A 20,169-nucleotide genomic window follows, 5' to 3' on the forward strand; every position below is an offset into this window, starting at 1 on the left:
ACCATGCATAAACAGCAAATGAAAGTCAGTCCTCCAATAATGCTTTGCACCGTAATCATCATTGTTACCTCTACTATACAGGGAACGGGAGGAGGACAAAGAGATGGCTGAGTTTCTAAAGTCCAAATTACCAAAAGGCTCTCAATCCAAGAGTAAGTCTTTTTTTTTATGGTTGGTTGAACAAAGTAATATTTATGATTTTAATGTTTGTGCATAATATATGCTGACAACAACTTATTACTCAGTAAGCTATCAAGGTTTAATACACATACCGGTGGGACTTTCTAATAATTTATCGTTGGCCATGTTTTAAATATTTCAAATGGCTTAGCCCCTTACACAATAGCATTTAGATAACTAAACATCTCAGGCACAATACAAATAAAATAAGTATAAAAATATTAAAAACAAAAATATGAAATATTATCGTCAAATACATAAATGTCACAGACACGTCAGGTTCCACCATCCACCAACCACAGCGCACTCAATCACCCGAGTACTGATCACCGTCACCTGCACCTCATCATCACTGCAATCACCAGCACCATATAAGACCCACACTCACACACAGTCTTTGTCCGGTCTCGTTTGCACTACAACGTCTGTATGCTTACCTTAAGGACTCCAAACGCCATACTTACCTGTTCCAGTCGTCTCCTCCATCTCCTTCATCTCCTGTTCTCCTCGTGTGCCTACCTGCCTGTGTGTGTGAGTGTCTCCGCCATCATCCTCCAACGCCGATCTCCATCCGCATCTGAAACACACCATAAGGACAGTATCACATTCTCTTCACCATTCAAGAACTGCTTTATCACTCCTCCATAACCATTTGCTCTGCTGTTTCAACAATAAACCTACCTGTGTTGCTTTTACGTCTGCCTCCATGTCTCTGTTGTAACAGAAGACCGGACCATAACAACAGTCAACAGCATGAGCACCAACGACCCTTTTCAAGAGCTCGTGGACGCATTGCACCGAGCACTCACCCCACAACCATCCTCACCGTCTTCCACCAACGCTGCAGCTTCACCGCTCCTTCTCCAGCGTTCACCGCCAGTCCCATGGCCAAACCGGCGCCCTACTCAGGATCGGCGGAGGAATGCAGCGGATTTCTTCTCCAATGCGAACTGGTCCTGGAGATGCAGCCGCACCTCTACCCCACGACACGGCTAAAATCGCGTTCATCATCTCACAACTGCAAGGTAAGGGCTGATTCTCTGTGGACTCAGAAAGGCTCTGTGGTGAAATCATATCCGGCGTTCGTCTCTCACTTCCGTGAGGTCTTCGGAAAGCCTCTATCGGATTCATCGACTGGTGAGAAACTTTATAATCTAAAACAAGGAAATAACTCTGGTAACGAATATGCCTTGCAGTTCAGAACGCTAGCCGCCACCAGCGGATGGAATGAACAAGCCCTCATCACCACCTTTCGCTAAGGACTGGAGCCTAATGTGCGGCTGCATCTCGCTGCATACGAGGACTCCATAGGACTCGAACGCTTCATCCAACTCGCCATCCGCGTGGGTTCTTGTATGCAGTCGTGTCTCCTCGAGCACCAGGGCCAGTCACTCTCGAACATCCTCCTCCGTCGGTCCGAACCCGTCAGCTCTCCAGAACCAGCCAGCGAACCCATACGAATTGATCATTCACGTCTCACTACAACGGAAAGACAGAGAAGGCTGACCCTGAATTTATGCTTGTATTGTGGATCTCCGGGGCATGTCATCTCCACATGCCCAACCCGTCCTCCTCGGCCCGTGGTGAGTGCGATAATTCCCTCCAATTAAAAAAATGAAACCACTCACTACTATTGTAAACCTTACTGCTGCAAATGCCTCTATTCCAGTGGTGGCGCTCCTCAACTTAGGGTCAGCAGGAAACTTCATCTCCGGCGCCCTCTGTCGACAACTCAAGCTCAAGACCTCCCCGTCTCCGACTAACTATCAAATCCACTCCATCACGGGCAAACCCCTGAGCCGTAAGACAATTCGTCACTGTGTGGGACCACTTCAACTTCGTGTGGGGATTCTTCATAAAGAAAACATCCATCTGCTGGTTCTGGAGGAGTCCACCGCTGACGTGGTTCTAGGGCGCCCATGGCTTGAGCAACACAGTCCCACCATCTCCTGGCGCACGGGCGAAGTCCTGAAGTGGGGCGACCACTGTTTCCTCAATTGCTTCCCAGCACTTCCTGTTCTGAACTCTCCACTCTCCAAGACTCTCTCCATCAACGCCACGTCCATCGAAAGTCCTGTAGAGAAGCGCTCCGTGGAAGTTCCCCCGGACTACGCCCCCTTCAGTGACGTCTTCTGCCCGCAACGCGCCTCCAAGCTACCTCCACACCGGCCATGGGACTGTGCCATCGATCTGTTACCGGGTGAGCCAGTGCCCAGGGGACGCATCTACCCCCTGTCATTACCGGAGGAGAAGGCCATGGAGGAATACATCAAAGAGGCCCTTAGTCAAGGTTACATCTGCCCGTCTACTTCCCCTGCTGCTTCAAGCTTCTTCTTTGTGGCTAAGAAGGACGGAGGCTTGCGGCCCTGCATCGATTACCGTGCCCTGAATAAAATTACAGTCAAGTTACGCTACCCACTTCCCCTCGTCCCAGCGGCCCTGGAACGTCTCCGCGGTGCCACTGTGTTCACTAAGTTGGACCTCCGCAGCGCGTATAACCTCATCCGGATACGTGAGGGGGACGAGTGGAAGACCGCCTTCGTCACGCCCACCGGCCACTATGAATACCTTGTGATGCCGTATGGCCTGGTCAACGCCCCCTCCGTATTCCAGGATTTCATACACGAGGTGCTCCGGGAGTTCCTCCACAGGTTTGTGCTGGTGTACATAGACGACATCCTCATCTACTCCCGGAGCTTGGCCGAACATCGCCACCACGTTACGGAGGTCCTCCAACGCTTACGGCAATTCCATCTCTTCCTCAAAGCTGAAAAGTGCTCCTTCCACCAGCCCTCTGTCCAGTTCCTGGGGTACGTGATTGACCACAGTGGCATCCGGATGGGCGAGGGGAAGGTTTCCGCCATCCAGACCTGGCCCACTCCAACAACCATCAAAGAACTCCAGCGCTTCCTCGGATTCTCCAATTTCTACCGTCGCTTCATCAAAGATTACAGTACTATCGTCAGTCCACTCACCAACCTGCTCCGTCACCAGCCCAAGTCTCTGTCCTGGTCCCCACAAGCCACCAACGCCTTTGAAACCCTCAAAAGAGCCTTCACCACCGCTCCCCTCCTCGTCCACCCTAACCCTGACCTACCTTTCGTCGTGGAAGTGGATGCCTCCACCACCGGAGTGGGAGCGGTCCTCTCTCAGCAGCAGGGGATGCCAAGTAGACTCCATCCATGTGCCTTCTCCCGCAAGCTCAACCCGGCAGAGGTCAACTACGACATCGGTGACCGTGAGCTCCTGGCCGTCAAGCTTGCCCTAGAAGAGTGGAGGCATTGGTAGGAGGGGGCTAACCATCCATTCCAAGTTCTCACTGATCATAAGAACCTTGAGTATCTAAAGGCTGCCAAGAGACTCAACCCTCGCCAAGCTCGCTGGGCCATGTTCTTCTCAAGATTCAATTTCTCTATATCCTACCGCCCTGGTTCAAAAAATACGAAAGCTGATGCCCTGTCTCGTCTCCATGCCCCAGACGAAAAGCCTGAAACTCCAGATACTATCCTCCCAGAGTCAATCTTCGTAAGCCCCATCCAATGGTCAGAAGAAACCATACCCTCCTCCAATGCCTCCTCACACACTCCGCCGGGTTGCCCCCAAGGCTTGCAATACGTCACACGGGCACGTCGCACTCCACTTCTGCACAATGCTCACTCTTCACTTGGCACTGGCCACCCGGGGGTCAATGAGACCCTCTCGTTGCTCAAACGACGCTTCTGGTGGCCCAACATGGCCAACGACGTCAGAAGGTACGTGCAGGGCTGCAGGGAGTGCGCCATCTCCAAGAGCCCACGCCATCTTCCACCGGCAAGCTCAATCCTCTGCCCGTTCCTGAGAGACCCTGGTCACACCTGGGAGTGGACTTCGTCACCGATCTCCCCGAGTCTGATGGTCACACTTGCATCCTGGTAGTTGTAGATCGCTTCTCAAAATCATGCCGTCTGATCCCCCTGGAGGGTCTACCTACCGCCATGGCCACTGCAGAACTGATGTTCAACCATGTCTTTCGTCATTATGGAATACCCGAAGACATCGTCTCCAACAGAGGGCCCCAATTTATCTCCCATGTCTGGAAGGCGTTCTTCTCCCTCCTGGGTGTGACCGTCAGCCTGTCATCCGGATACCATCCTCAGTCGAACGGGCAGACGGAACGGAAGATCCAGGAGATAGGCCGCTTCCTGCGTACCTTCTGTCACAGCCACCAGAACTCCTGGAACCAGTACCTGGTACTCGGCTACCAACCCCCACTGTTCCCCTGGGATGGGGAACCCTCCAACGTTCCGGCAGTCGACTACTGGTTCCGGGAGAGCGAGAGGGTTTGGGACTCGGCTCACCACCAACTGCAGAGAGCCCTGCGCAGACGCAAGATGACAGCCGACCTTCGGCGCTCCGACGCTCCAGTCTACCAACCGGGGCAGAAGGTCTGGCTGTCCACCAGGGACATCAGAATGCGTCTGCCCTGCAAGAAGCTGAGTCCCCGCTTCATTGGCCCGTTCACCATCATTCGACAGATCAACCCCGTCACTTATCGCCTCCAGCTCCCTGCACAGTACAGTAGAATTCATCCCACATTCCACGTTTCACTGCTAAAGCCTCACCACCCTTCTGTTCTTCCCTCCATAGAACCTGACGTGGCAGCCGTCGAGCCCCCCCTTCCACTCATCCTGGATGATGGCACTGCCTACGTGGTTCACGAGATTCTGGATTCCCGGCTCCGTGGTGGTCAATTGGAGTACCTTGTAGACTGGGAAGGCTACGGCCCCGAGGAATGCTCATGGGTCCCCAAGAATGATATCCTTGATCCTAATCTGTTACAGACTTTCCACACCAACCACCCGGACAGACCTGCCCCACGCCCTAGAGGACGACCACCACGACGTCGAGGTCCTCGGCCCTCAGGAGCGGGCCGTGGGAGGGGGGGTACTGTCACAGACACGTCAGGTTCCACCATCCACCAACCACAGCGCACTCAATCACCCGAGTACTGATCACCATCACCTGCACCTCATCATCACTGCAATCACCAGCACCATATAAGACCCACACTCACACACAGTCTTTGTCCGGTCTCGTTTGCACTACAACCTCTGTATGCTTACCCTAAGGACTCCAAACGCCATACTTACCTGTTCCAGTCGTCTCCTCCATCTCCTTCGTCTCCTGTTCTCCTCGTGTGCCTACCTGCCTGTGTGTGTGAGTGTCTCCGCCATCATCCTCCAACGCCGATCTCCATCTGCATCTGAAACACACCATAAGGACAGTATCACATTCTCTTCACCATTCAAGAACTGCTTTATCAGTCCTCCATAACCATTTGCTCTGCTGTTTCAACAATAAACCTACCTGTGTTGCTTTTACGTCTGCCTCCGTGTCTCTGTTGTAACAATAAAGACCTCAAATCATAATTTTCCAGCCCTTACTGGCAAACTGTCAACATTTGTTTGTAAATGTATTTAATAAAATGCATAATAACTAGAGATGCACCGATACTAAATTTCTCTGCCGATACCTGATTATTCAGAACTAATTACACACAAATAATCAGTTGCACATAAGGTAGTTTTCATACACTTGTCTATATGACAAATTTATTCAAGCATACATATAAAATTAATAGTACATAAGCTCAGCTAACTAACACATGAACATTTTACTTTCCTGAGGTAAATGCAACGTTAAATGGCACATTGTTCACAAACTGTTTTATTGACATTTTTCCGCGGTTGAAACACTGATTAAACGATTACATGAGACATGATTACTTTTGGTAAGTTGTACTGTATCTTTCAACATACCTTTTGATGTTCGTGCGTGTTCCCTTTCGAATGGGAACTCGCACTATGGTCAGTGTTTCCAGCACAACCGGTGTCTGAAGCATGTGTCTAAAGCCTATGACGTCGCTGACTGGTGCGTATAAAGAGTGTATAAAAGGGTGCCTGTAGAACATGTCATCCTTTTCTTTGTCTTCGGGAGCCATTCACGCGGACGAGGAGCAGGTCGCAAAAGAGGCGAGATGCAAAGAGGAACAAGAGGGATCTAAGAGAAGTAATTCAGCAAAAACATGCTGAGAGAGGGAAGTAACAGCTACGTTCCTTCTCTCTCCCTGAGCCTCCTTGTTAAGCTGTTTTTAGGGTAGAGTGTAGTTACGCCTCTTTGCACTCTAATGGGTCGTCATGCTGAGGCCTCTGCTCCCCAGAGCTCCATCTAGACAGTGACCTCAAGTTTAAAGGGTTAGTTCATCCAAAAATGAAAATTATGTCATTAATGACTCACCCTCATGTCGTTCCAAACCCGTAAGACCTCCGTTCATCTTCGGAACACAGTTTAAGATATTTTAGATTTAGATCTGTCCATGTCCAGAAAGGTAATAAAAACATCATCAAAGTAGTCCATGTGACATCAGTGGGTTAGTTAGAAGTTTTTGAAGCATCAAAAATACATTTTGGTCCAAAAATAACAAAAACTACGACTTTATTCAGCATTTTATTCTCTTCCGGGTCTGTTGTCAATGCAGGTTCACGACTCCGCAATGACGCTGCTGACGTAAGACGCTGCTGACATGTTATCTGGTGCGCCCGAGCTTCATTTACAGTCTGAGGGAGAGGCACGCTGTATTCAAGCTATTCTACATTGTTTGTATTTTGGTATTGCTATATTTTTTAAAATGATGCATAAGTGTGCATGTCGCGGACGTCCTAATCGCCAAAAACAACGACGTAAAAGTGCATTACCAACGCCAACAGATGAAAGGATTCAATGGAATCAATTCAATGGAATCAATTAAATGGAAAGGATTCCGGAAGAGAATACAATGCTGAATATAGTCATAGTTTTTGTTATTTTTGGACCAAAATGTATTTTCGATGCTTCAAAAACTTCTAACTAACCCACTGATGTCACATGGACTACTTTTATGATGTTTTTATTACCTTTCTGGACATGGACAGTCTACCATACATACATTTTCAATGGAGGGACAGAAAGTTCTCGGACTAAATCTAAAATGTCTTAAACTGTGTTCCGAAGATGAACGGAGGTCTTACGGGTTTGGAACGACATGAGGGTGAGTCATTAATGACATAATTTTCATTTTTTAGGTGAACTAACCCTTTAATGGCTCTCTGCAAGCCTCCTTGGAAAGCCTTCTTAGGGTTGAACAGGGAATGTACTCCCCTTTTTCTAGAGGGTCTATATGCAGAGTACTCCACTCCCCAGAGCTCTGTTCAGACATAAGTATCGAGTTAATTGGCTCTCTACAAGCCTCTTTGGTTAATTGTCTTCTAGGTTGAGCATGTATGTACTGTAGGATACAAATGTAACACTGGTTCCCTGAGAAGGGGAACAAGATACTGTGTCTCATTGCCATGCTTCAGGTATGCCTGCCATGTCTCTTACAGACTACAGTTCTACAGACACCCTTTTATACTCAGGTCGCACTGGTAGTGATGTCATAGGCTTTCACCGGCCAATGTCATTGTTGCATTTAGACACATGCTCCAGACACCGGTCATGCTTGAGGCATGTGTCTCATTCCCCTTCTCAGGGAACCAGGGTTACATTTGTAACCTAAGCTTTTTTTTTCGTGCTGTAACTTTTAATACAGTGGAAGAGATGACTCTGGCTGCCACGTGAACTGAGGTTCTACAGCGATCTGTCATGTCACATTTAAGAGCGTTGAAACACAATTTATTGCAGTCTGAACACGTTTTTCCACCCCCTTTTGATTGACAGAATATAATCGGCCATGGCCAATAGTGAAAATAATTGATTTTATCATCTGATACTGATTATTGGTTGATATATCTGTACATCTCTAATAAGAATAACACAACAATATAAATATTATGATGTTAATATTAATAACAAAACTTAACAATAACTTCCTTGGCTGCTGACTCTGGCCTGTTCTTCCTTTACTATCTATTGTGTAATGCATCATCCCAGTTTAACAATACACTGTGGGCAAACTGGGACAGTATCAATTTAAAAATCTGATTTGCCTACACTACTGTTCAGAAGTTTTTTTTAAATTAATGAATACTTTTATTTAGCAAGGGTGCATTAAATTGACCAAATGTGATGGTAAAAATATTTATAATGTTACATTTGTTTATTCAGTACTGTTATTTTGAACTTCCTATTCATCAAATCAAATTATGTATTGATTTCCACAAAAATATTAAGCAGCGCAACTGTTTTCAACATCAATAATAATAAGAAATGTTTCTTGAGCACCAAATATTAAATATGAGTAATGGCTGCTGAAAATTCAGCTTTAAATAACATTTTAAAATATATTAAAATGGAAAACAGTCATTTTAAATTGTAATAATATTTCACATTTTTGATAAAATAAATGCAGCCTTGGTGAGCATAATAGACTTTCAAAAACATACAAAATCATTCCACCCTCAAACTTTTGAATGGTAATGTATAAATTTATATCATAATTACAGCATACCCATCATTGTTACAGTACAGAAAGGGACAGAGACAATGTAATGCAGGTAATATAGTTTACTGAACAACCAGGGGAAATAACGGAGTGCAGGTAAGTGATGGCAGATATGACAGGTGGCATATATGGAGACTGGAGTTATACTTGTCTTTTCTCTTGCAGATATCGTACGCAGATGACGGACTGGAGCTGAGAAGACACTGAGGAACTCACACAAGACGAGGAACAATGAAGTAGACTTGGGAACACACTGGAGACAGGTAAGTATCTGGCAAGGAGTCCTTGAGGTAAGCATACAGGTAAGACCATGTGCAAACGAGACCGGACAGTGACTGTGTGAGTGCGTGTGCCTTTTGTGCTGCTGTTGATGACTGTGCTGATGGGATGCAGGTGCGTGTGATTAGAACTAGCTCCTGAGGGCCGTGGACCCCGATGACGTGGTGGTCGGCCTCTGTCATGAGGTGCAGGTCTCTCTGGATAAGTGGTATGGAAAGTGTCGAGCAGGCTTGGATCAAGTATATCATGTCTAGGGACCCATGAGCGTTCCTCGGGACCGTAGCCCTCCCAGTCCACGAGGTATTCCAGGGGACCACCACGGCGCCGAGAGTCCAAGATGTCGCGCACCTGATAAGCGGCTGATCTCTTGAATCTTCCGCTCCGTCTGCCCGTTCGTCTGTGGATGGTATCCCGAGGAGAGGCTGACGGTCACACCTAGGAGCAAGAAGAAGGCTTTCCATACCCTGAAGACAAATTGCAGCCCTCTATCCGATACGATGTCCTCAGGAATTTCATAATATCTGAATATATAATTGAACATAAGTTCAGCAGTCTCCATGGCCGTGGGCAGTCCTCTTAAAGGAATCAGACGACATGACTTAGAAAATCTGTCAATAACCACTAGAATGCATGTGCAATTATCTGAGGCAGGAAGGTCGGTGATAAAATCTACTCCTAGGTGTGACCAGGGTCGGTTGGGAACAGGCAGAGGATGAAGTTTTACGGAGGGAAGATGCCATGGACTCTTCGAGATGGTGCATTTCTTGCATCCCTGCACGTACCTTCTGACATCCGATGCCATGGTCGGCCACCAGAAGTGCTCTTTTAGCAACGAGAGGGTTTCATTGACCCCAGAATGGCCAGTGCCCAGTGACGTGTGAGATGCGTGGATGAGGGGAGTGCTCCGTGTCCGGGTGATGGAGAGCAAACCTGGTGGGCAACCCGGCGGAGTGTGGTGGAGGCATTGGACTCGGGCAGGGTCTCTTCGGACCAGACAATGGGATTGACGAAGAGCTTCTTGGACAGGATTGGTTCAGGAGCTTCTGAGCTTTCTTCGGGACTGTGGATATGGGATAAGGTGTCTGCCTTTACATTCTTTGACCCAGGGCGATAGGAGATGGTAAAATCAAAATGGGTGAAAATCATGCTTGGCGTGGGTTTAGTCGTTTTGCGTCTCGAAGGTGTTCCAGGTTCTTGTAGTCAGTTAGAACAACAAACAGGTGTTTGGCTCCTTCGAGCCAATGCCTCCACTCCTCAAGGGCCAGCTTGATAGCGAGAAGCTCCCTGTTGCAGATGTAATAGTTGATCTCCGCTGGGTGGAGTCTACTTGGGTTCCCCTGCTGCTGTGACAAGACCGCTCCCACTCCGGTGGTCGAGGCGTCAACCTCCACGACGAAGGTCTTCTCTGGATCGGGATGAACCAGGAGAGGAGTGGTGGTAAAAGCTTCTTTCAGGGTCTCGAAGGCTTGGGTTGCGGCTGGGTTCCAAGACAGAGACTTGGGCTTACTGTGCAGAAGGTTGGTGAGTGGAGTGGAAATGATACTGTAACCTTGAATGAATCGTCGATAGAAATTTGCGAATCCTAGGAATCTCTGGAGTTCTTTGATTGTCTGAACGTTTCTCTACTGAATGTTTCTCTATGGGGCTTTCAATGGACGTGGCACAGAATGACAGATCTTCGGAACATGGAGAGGTTGGAACTGGAAACTCAGAGAAACAGTTCAGGAAGCAGTTGTCGCCCCACTTCAGGATTTCCCCAGTCTTCCAGGAAATTACTGGGTTATGTTGCTCCAACCACGGGCGCTCTAGGATCACATCAGCGGTGGATTCCTCCAGAACCACATGGAGGATGCCCACTTGAATCTGGATCGGGCCGGTGCTGAAGCGCACCTGTTTTTCGACTGAGGGGCCTTCCAGTTACCGAGTGGATCTAGTAAGTTGATGGCATTGCTGTGGTCTTGAGCTTGAGCTGACAGCAGAGGGCACCGGAGATGAAGTTGCCGGCTGACCCAGAATCAAGGAGGGCACTGACTGGAAGAGATACACTGGCAGCAGTAAGGTTTACAACAGTGGTGAGTAGTTTCATCTTATTTATAGAGGGAATAATCATACTCACCATGGGACAGGGACAGGCTGGACTGATGGAAATAGCGACTGGCCCTGGTGCTCTTCGAGACACAACTGCATACGAGTGGCGAAGCGAATGGAGAGTTGGATGAAACATTCAATTCAAACCCGATGGAATCCTCGTATGCAGCGAGATGCAACCGCACACGTGGATCCCGTCCCTAATGATACGTGGTGATAAGGGACTGTTCGTTCCATCCGCTCGCTGCAGCGAGGGTTCTGAATTGAAGAGCATATTCGTTAACAGTCATTGATCCGTGTTTCAACTGATATAACTGCTCACCAATCGAAGAATCCCAGGCAGGTCTTCCAAAATCTTGAGAAAAAGTGAGCGATGAAACTGGAGAGAGACTGGGTTATGGGATTTTTCTGGGACCAAAGAGGTTCAGCCCAGCGAAGTGCTTTGCCATTTAACTGAGAAATTATGAACACTACCTTAGCGTGGTCGTTGGGGTACAGGTGCGGTTGCATCTCCAGGACCAGCGAACATTGCAGGAGGAATCCGTTGCAATCCTCCGCCGAACCAGAGAATGGCACCGGTTTAGCCATGGGACTGGCAACGGCAGGTGGTGAAGGAGAGACGGCGGTGTTAGATTTGTGGAGAGTGCTAGACGTAATGCATCCACGAGCTCTTGAAATGGATCCGGGTTGCTCATACTGGTGTTCGGCGGTGGTCCGGTCTTCTGTTACAGTACAGAAATGGACAGAGACACTGGAATGCAGGTAATATAATTTATTGAACAACCAGGAGCAATAACGGAGTGCAGGTAAGTGATGGCAGATATGACAGGTGGCAGATATGGATACTGGAGTGATACTTGTCTTTTCTCTTGCAGATATCGTAGGCAGATGACGGACTGGAGCTGAGAAGACACTGAGGAACTCACACGAGACGAGGAACAACGAAGGAGACTTGGGGACACACTGGAGACAGGTAAGTATCTGGGAAGGAGTCCTTGAGGTAAGCATACAGGTAAGACCATGTGAAAACGAGACCGGACAGTGAAGGTGCGTTCCATTCGACCGTAAGTGGACTGCGAAGTGGACTTCACAGGGTATTTCGCCATCTGAAGTGAGATTCCATTCCGAAGGGAGCGAACATGTCCCGTTTGAAGGGCACTGCGAACGGCATAGGGAATGAGGGAACATCGATACATCACTTCACAGGAAGTAGAGAGGTAAAATCTCCCAACTGTCATTGCGCACCACGTCACCAGACAGAACTACGATGGAGCAGAGCCGTTGAAAGAGTTATTAAACGGCTCTCCGATGGAGGAATTTACGTAACTTATGCGTTTTGAGTATTCGTACCTTTTGTTATTCTTATACGAACGAAAGTATTAATGGTTATAGCTATGACTGTTACATTTGCATATTTTATTGTATAGGCATGACAAAGTAAAAGTGTTGAAAAGCAGCTGAGGCTCTGTCATTTTTTATTTTACTTTATTTACCTCAGAAGTGTTTACTATGCGGCTGCGCGTGGAAAAGAAAGTGCACGAGATGAGACCCAGACCATGGATTAAGATACATTTACAGTTAACCAAATGGTAATTTATTTTCATGTGGCATGACAGTTACAGCTTCAAATCTGTTAAGAGTCAATTTTAAATTCGAAAGTAAATTATAATATATATTTATTTATGTTACGTTATATCATAATCTGCGCGACACCGTCGTGACTGTCTTTGATGACGTTTGCAGTGCGTTCCGAATGAGCGATTATTGCCAGCGAAGTCCACTTCAACGGATATACCGTGCTGAGGGAGTAGGGAGCAGTGAACACTGCGTAGGGACCCTGTCGAATGGAACGCAGCTTGACTGTGTCAGTGCGTGTGCCTTTTGTGCTGCTGTTGATGACTGTGCCGATGGGATGCAGGTGTGCGTGATTAGAACTCGGGTGATGACGTGCGCTGTGGTTGGGTGATGGTAGAGCCTGGCGTGTCTGTGACAATCATATATACACTGCGTATTATGCAAGAGACAAATCAGTAAGATTTCTGTACAATAAACATTCAGATTTTAGTTTTTCTAAGAAAATGTTTGTTCGTTTATTTATCCATGTCTTTTTAGATAACTGGTATCAATCTCAGACAAAATAATTTGCCAGATCTATGGAAACCCTACTTAGAGATTGTTCCACATTGTTAAGCAAGTCACAGTTCTCATGCAATATGGGGAGGAAGAAAGATCTTTTTGAAGATGAAAAGCATGAAATGGTGCAATGTTGTGCAAAAGGCATGAAAACAACTAATATTGTGTGAAACTGAATGGAGATTATTGAATTATCATAAGATTTGTGAGTGATTTAGAGCACAGCAGAACTCAGTCAGATAAAGGCTTATTGAGGAAAGTTCCTGTCAAAAATAATTGTATTAAAAGGGCAGCTATAAAAAAGCCAGTGTTGAGCAGCAAACAGGTATTTGAGGCTCCTGGTGTCTCTGGAGTCTCAAGAAGCTCTCCATGCAGGCTGGCAGTTGTGCGTAAAGATGCATTTTAGACACCACTAACCAAACCTCACAGAGAGAAACATTTACAGTGGGTTTTGAAATACATGAAGACTCATTTTTAAATAGTTTTATTCACTGACTAATGCCGTACTACAATGGATGGTCTAAATAGATGGATTTCTGGATGGTTGGTGAATGGCCACCACGTTCCAACAAGACTGTGACGTCAGCAAGGAGCTGGTGGGTGATGATTTGGGCTGGAATACTGGGAAGTGAGATGGAGGGTATTAAAATGACTTTTGCAAGAGATGTGGAGTTCATAACTGGCCATTTTCAGCTATGGTATAAAAAGGAGGATAGTGCATAGTACAATGCACTATTGTACAATGCACTATGCACTATCCCATGCTGCAAAAAACACCACAGCAATAAAACTGTTTGAAAATGTATTTGTACACCCACTGTAAATGTTTCTCTTTGTTAGGTTTGGTTAGTAGTGTCTAAAATGCATCTTTACGCACAACTGCCAGCCTGCATGGAGAGCTTCTTGAGACTCCAGAGACACAGCAGCTTAAAATACCTGTTTGCTGCTCAACACTGGCTTTTTTTATAGCTGCCCTTTTAATACAATATTTTTTTTTGATAGGAACTTTCATTAATAAGCCTTTATCTGCTGTGCTCTAAATCACTCACAAATCTTATGATAATTCAATAATCTCCATTCAGTTTCACACAATATTAGTTGTTTTCATGCCTTTTGCACAACATTGCACCATTTCATGCTTTTCATCTTCAGAAAGATCTTTCTTCCTCCCCATATTGCATGAGAACTGTGACTTGCTTAATAATGTGGAACAACCTTTAAGTAGGGTTTCCATAGATCTGGCAAATTATTTTGTCTGAGATTAATACCAGTTATCTAAAAAGACATGGATAAATAAACAAACAAACATTTTCTTAGAAAAACTGAAATCTGAATGTTTATTGTATAGAAATCTTACATATATGTCACTTGCATAATAATTTGGAATGCAGTGTATATATATATATATATATATATATATATATATATATATATATATATATATATATATATATATATATATATTTTTTTTTTTTTTTTTTTTTTTTTTTTTTTAAATAACCTTTTAAACCTTTTATAACCTTGCCACTGTTGTCTGATAACAAATGCAACATCCACACAACAAAACTATTAAAAACATTTTTAAAAATTTGGGGCAAAAATCAACCAAAAAAAATGGGAACATATCCTAACTGTCCTAACATGAATGATGTGTGGATAAAACCTGCACATTTTACCTTGGTAAACTCATTGCATCTTTGTGTATAAAAAAGTCTATGAATCTCTTCTGTGTAGATGTTGCTCACAGAGGGAGGAGACCCCCCAGAGCCCAGCAGAACACTACTCCCTTTGTAACCAAGACTGGCCTCACTTTACTGAAAGAGTGCTGTGGATTCACCTGCTCTATAATGTAAAATACATACTTTTGGCAGTGGCAGCAGGAAAACAATGCGATTCTGGAGCCTTGGATGAGGGTGACCTTTTAATGACACCAGGAGACGCAAAGAACATGGCGTAAACCAACACTAGAGGTTTCTGAAAGACAAAGCTATGGAGTATTCTGATAAAGAATAGCTGTCTATGCTTTTCTCTTATATTCTTTCACTCCCATTTGGTAGCTTTCTACCTAACTTCTTTTTTTCTGTCAAAAATTCTGTTTCACTGTATTACAAAGAACATTTTGTGCCCTCTCCAGGGTCCTGCTGTCAGCAGCTCAGCTGGTTTGCTGTCATTCCCTACCCTTATCTTTTCCCTCATGAGACATTGCTACAGCACTGCAGTACCTGTGACTTCATCATCCATAAATGCTCAAGTTTCAGTAGAGATTCCATTTCGACTGCTGTTTTGTACCAGTGGCGTATCTGTGGTGACATTTCTAGTGAAATATCCACTTTCAAAGTGAAATATCCAGTGACTGGTGCTAAAATCTTGTTCAGTTTTATCCGAAAAAGATGAACGTGAATCTAGCAATGTTTTATGTTCCTTGTATGTATTGCTGCAGTTCAGAAATGTCTAGAAAATGGCACTAAAAGCTTAATGCTCTGTTGTGTTTAAAAATAATGTAGCACCTACACTAAACCCTACCCTTAAACCTAACTGATAGTGTTAACAAAAGCAAACGTGACATAAAAATGCATTTACTGAAGCAATGTATTTAGAGGCATGTACAGTATTTCCAAAGAGCCTAGACCGTACAGCGTCTCAATGGCTAATGAGATGATCACGCCACAAGTTGAACAATTAAGCTAAATTAGTTCTTTTATTATGTTGCAACAGATGACAATATAACACTTTTCTCAGCAAAAATGTTCACAGGAGCACACACACACACACAAATGAATTAAATGAAGAACATTTCATTCGGGTGAACATCATCTGATAGAGTCACACACCAGGAGCCTGTCCTAGCCACAGCTTGAAGTCCAGCATGTCTCACAGCGCCAAAGCACTTGTTTATGTTCTCTAGTGAAGTGCTTTCAACAATGTCAAGGGCTCTTCTCTGTGGAGACAAGGTTCCATAGCAACCAGCGCATAGAACAATTTATCTTTAGTCACTTTAGTGGCTGTTTAGTAGCTAAAAATGTAGTTAATCATGATTGAATTCACACACACATACAGAGCGTATTTGTAGATGGTTAACGGAAAAGACCTATAGGCCATTATGACCAGGTGAATCCAAGAATAATGATAAACATTGTGGATTTTGTTTGCATTAGAGCAGGACTGTACCAAAACGTATCAATAATTCAGCTAATCAGCATTGACCCCGCATTTAATTATGCTTATCTATTCATTCACTTTATGTTGCAGGATTAATTGCGGTATTAATAAGCATCAAGAGACATTGCTTTAAGGAGCCTTTTAATTAGTATGTTAGACTGCTGTGGCCCACAATTCTCAGCGGTGAGCTTTGTGAGTGGAAACCCCTGTTGACTGTGGTCTTAGTGAGTCTTTATCGCTAGTTAAAGGTCGGTCCTGTCACTCATACACTAATCACCTGACTGCAGTCTGTCTCTTCTGAGCGAACTGCTCACATCTGCTCATTAATCTGAATGGTGTGATTCTCAAACATGAAATGAGCTGATTTTTTTTTTTTTTTTTTTTTAATTTCCATTTGTGTTTATGTCGTACTTTTTTTTTACATATGAAAATGATAAGCCATTAATATATATTGAATTGTGAGATTTCTTTTTTTCTGTTGTTCCTTTATGTGTAAAGTCTCTGGACAAAATAGCAACTGAAATCAATGTGATCTCATGATCAAATGTAACTATTTTACGTTTTGGCAAATTCGTATGAATTCGTATGATTAGATTTGTATGAAAATGTATAATTGTTAGAAAAAAAATAAGCTTAAAGTTCTAAATCTAACCATCCATATGAAGTAAGCAGATAATATGAAAATGTACAAATGAGATATACGGATATGAATTCATAAATTTTGTTATATATTTTTTATTCATATTTTGAATTAACATTTATTTTTATGTTTTCAATTTTCATTTTAATTTTGTTTGTTTTTTTTTTGTTTTTTTATGTACTTGTCATTTTTCCTTTTTGAAAACTAGTTTCTAAATAGTTTTCATTTATTTAAATGAGTTATCATTTTTAGTTTTATTTGACTTAAATGTTTTTTTAAACTTTATTTTCTTTAGTTCAGTTAGCAGATATGTTTTATAATACACTGTAAAAAATGCTGGGTTAAAAATAACAAAAGTTGGGTTGAAAATGGACAAACCCAGATATTGGGTTGTTTTAACCCAGAGGTTGAGTTAAATGTTTGCCCAACCTGCTGGGTAGTTTTATTTAAAACTCAACTATTGTTTAAAAATTACTGTATTGATTGTCAAAATATGTTGGAAATGAACATTTATTAATATGTTTAATAAATGAACATTTATTAATAAGTTTAATGAATAATAAACAATAAACATTTATTTAATTGCTTACGAATAAATGTTTACCTTTTGATTATTATTATTGTTGCCTCTAGTAATGTCTGATTTTTAATTTCCAACCTATTTTGTGTTCATTTTAAGCCAGCCATATAGTAATTTTTAAACAATAGTTGGGTTAAATAAAACTGCCCAGCACATTAGATAAACATTGTCCATTTTCAACCCAACTTGGGATGTTTTTAACCCAACATGTTTTTAGAGTGTAGTTTTAGTTTTACTTAATGATAACAACACTGGTTGTCATGTTCCACAAACAACAGATATCCATGCAACTGTAGCCCAAAGGGATTTCCCTTGAAATATCATCTGGAAAACATCTGCTGCCTTTTAAAAACATAAAGGCCGTCTCTATATGACGCAAAGTACTATAGAACTCTGCAGCTACAGTTAGAGTAACTGTTTCCCCTGAGGTCGTCTCCTTTATGAAATGTTAAAACAGTCAGGTTACGCTCTGATGAGTTCTTTCATATCACTCCCATCTCTCTTTTGCTTTTTCTTTGGTTAGACACTGATGTAGTCCACGATCGAATTGGATATAATCACTTGAGCTTAGTTATTCTCAGCACCAGGTTGCATGTGCTATGCTGTCAAATTACTTTCGAAGAAACTGGTGGAGAAAAACTGTAAATAAATAAATAAATATATATATATATATATTTGTCTTTAGAAGCTACTGTAAAATCTCAAGTGTCCTTATTCAGTATATTTAGATTACAGTAGAGCTGCATGATTCTGGATAAATTGAAAATCACAATATTTTTGTTCAAAATAGAGATCATGATTCTCCCACCATTCTAAATAGACAGCTTTACAAAATAACATGTAATTTACTAGAGTTTATGATAAAATGTTAAAAATATTTATTTTTCTCTCTCTCTCTTTTTTTTAAATCTTTGTTTGAATGAATGATTCAATGACTTACTCATAAAGACTTCACTTGTTTCATTACAGGATGAATCAACGAATCCCTTGAATGAATTATTCAATGACAAATACATTCGAACAGTCACTTGTCACTATCTACTGGTGTAAAGATGTAATTGATACAATCCTTATTTAAAGCGTCAAGTTTCATAAGGTGAATTAGTCTATTTTGATCGCTACCAGACAGTGTTTTTGTTATCCGAACTATAAACATTTATCCCAGTAATTTTTGATAATTTTGAATTATTGTAACACAGAAATAGTGATACTGTGTGGTTGAAAAGACTGTGAAGTTGTTTCATACATATATGACAACTGCTCTCTCTGGCTCAGCGGCAGCAACCAATGCAGATTTGAATGTTCCCCTGTGATTTTATCATATAGATTTAATAGACATAGCCGAATCATTGTCATTTAGGAATAAGATCACCATGGGTGTTTGAATCAAGATTGCAATCCTTTAATGATTATTCATGCAGCTCTACATTACAGCTACCAATATGATTATGATTATTCAAAATTATGTAGTATTTACATAATTTGCTAAATCACAACATAAGTTGATGTATTAATGATGAATAAGCTGATGGCATTAATACTGTACATTGTCACTAGTACCACAGTCATCGTCTTAGCACATCCACTCTTTAAATTTCATGCCATTGAATTTTGTTTCTTTGTTTATTTATTTATTATTTCTTTAAGTATTCCTTTGTTGGCTTGTTTTCCTTTTTCTAATATTTTTTCGCATTTGAATAAAAATTGCTGCCATGGTACTTATTTATTTCAGTAACACTTTAATATAGGGAACACATATTCACTATTAACTATGACTTTTCCCTCAATAAACTCCTAATTTACTGCTTATTAATAGTTAGTAAGTTAATAGTTAAATTTAGATATTGGGTAGGATTAATAATGTAGAATATGGTCATGCAGAATAAGGCATTAATATGTGCTTAATAAGTAATAAACGGCCAATATTATAGTAAAATGCATGCTAATAAGCAACTAGTTAAAAGACTAGTTAAAGTGTTAAAATAATAAAGTGTTACCTTTATTTCTTATTTTGCAACTTTGGCATTTCGTACTGGTGTGCTTGTTTAGTTTTTATTTATTTATTTATTTATTTATTTTATCATGTTGCTATGGGTCTATTATATTTTTACCACACAAATCATTTACGCTTATCTGTCAGTTGCTTGAGGAAATCAATTAAATATGTCATTGTTCTAAGATTTAAAAAAAAAAAAACTGTATTGTATTACTGTAATTACAGATTATTATATCAAATCATGAACTCTAAATGGTGTACTTTTTAGATGTTCTAATTGATTGTCTTTTTTCACTTAGATCACACACTGGTTATGGTTTTTGCATTTTAGTTAGATGTCTGATCTTTGCACAGGACAGGCTACACTCTGATAAATCCATTCCCTACCATGAAATATGCATGCTAATGACCCAAGGGTGTCTGTCTCCCTAATTAATGACACCAGCATGTCCGTCAGTCTTATTCACTTACACTATGCTGTTTGTAAAATCTCATTTTAAGTCCTGGAGAGATTTTCACTTCATATTCTATTCACAGATCACAAACCCACCTGGACCAGTCAGCTGTATCCACCACATTTCCCCATTGTGAAGCAGAACAGTGGTTAATCTGTAAAATCTGTATACACATGTTCAAATAAAGGAGTTTCTATTCAA

General features: G+C 42.5%; 1 protein-coding gene across 6 annotated transcripts in view; it reads left to right on the forward strand.

Moving 5' to 3' along the window:
• pik3r6a (phosphoinositide-3-kinase, regulatory subunit 6a) overlaps positions 1–20,169 on the forward strand; it is a 37,242-nt gene extending 17,073 nt beyond the window's left edge. Inside the window, exons 5-7 of one of the 6 annotated variants that reach the window (XR_007186126.1) lie at positions 82–152; positions 14,873–15,487; positions 20,051–20,169. Coding sequence is in view for 4 of the 6 variants with exons in the window: in XM_048199569.1 (XP_048055526.1) it covers positions 82–152; positions 14,873–14,991 (190 nt within the window). In the remaining 2 variants the exon portion in view is untranslated. Of the gene's footprint in view, positions 1–81; positions 153–623; positions 2,406–5,288; positions 6,482–14,872; positions 16,625–20,050 lie in introns of those variants that run through there. The other 5 variants (XR_007186127.1, XM_048199570.1, XM_048199572.1 and 2 more) reach the window with 5 other exon arrangements.

This window comes from Megalobrama amblycephala, linkage group LG8 (genome assembly GCF_018812025.1).
Source record: "Megalobrama amblycephala isolate DHTTF-2021 linkage group LG8, ASM1881202v1, whole genome shotgun sequence".
Lineage (NCBI taxonomy): Eukaryota > Metazoa > Chordata > Actinopteri > Cypriniformes > Xenocyprididae > Megalobrama > Megalobrama amblycephala.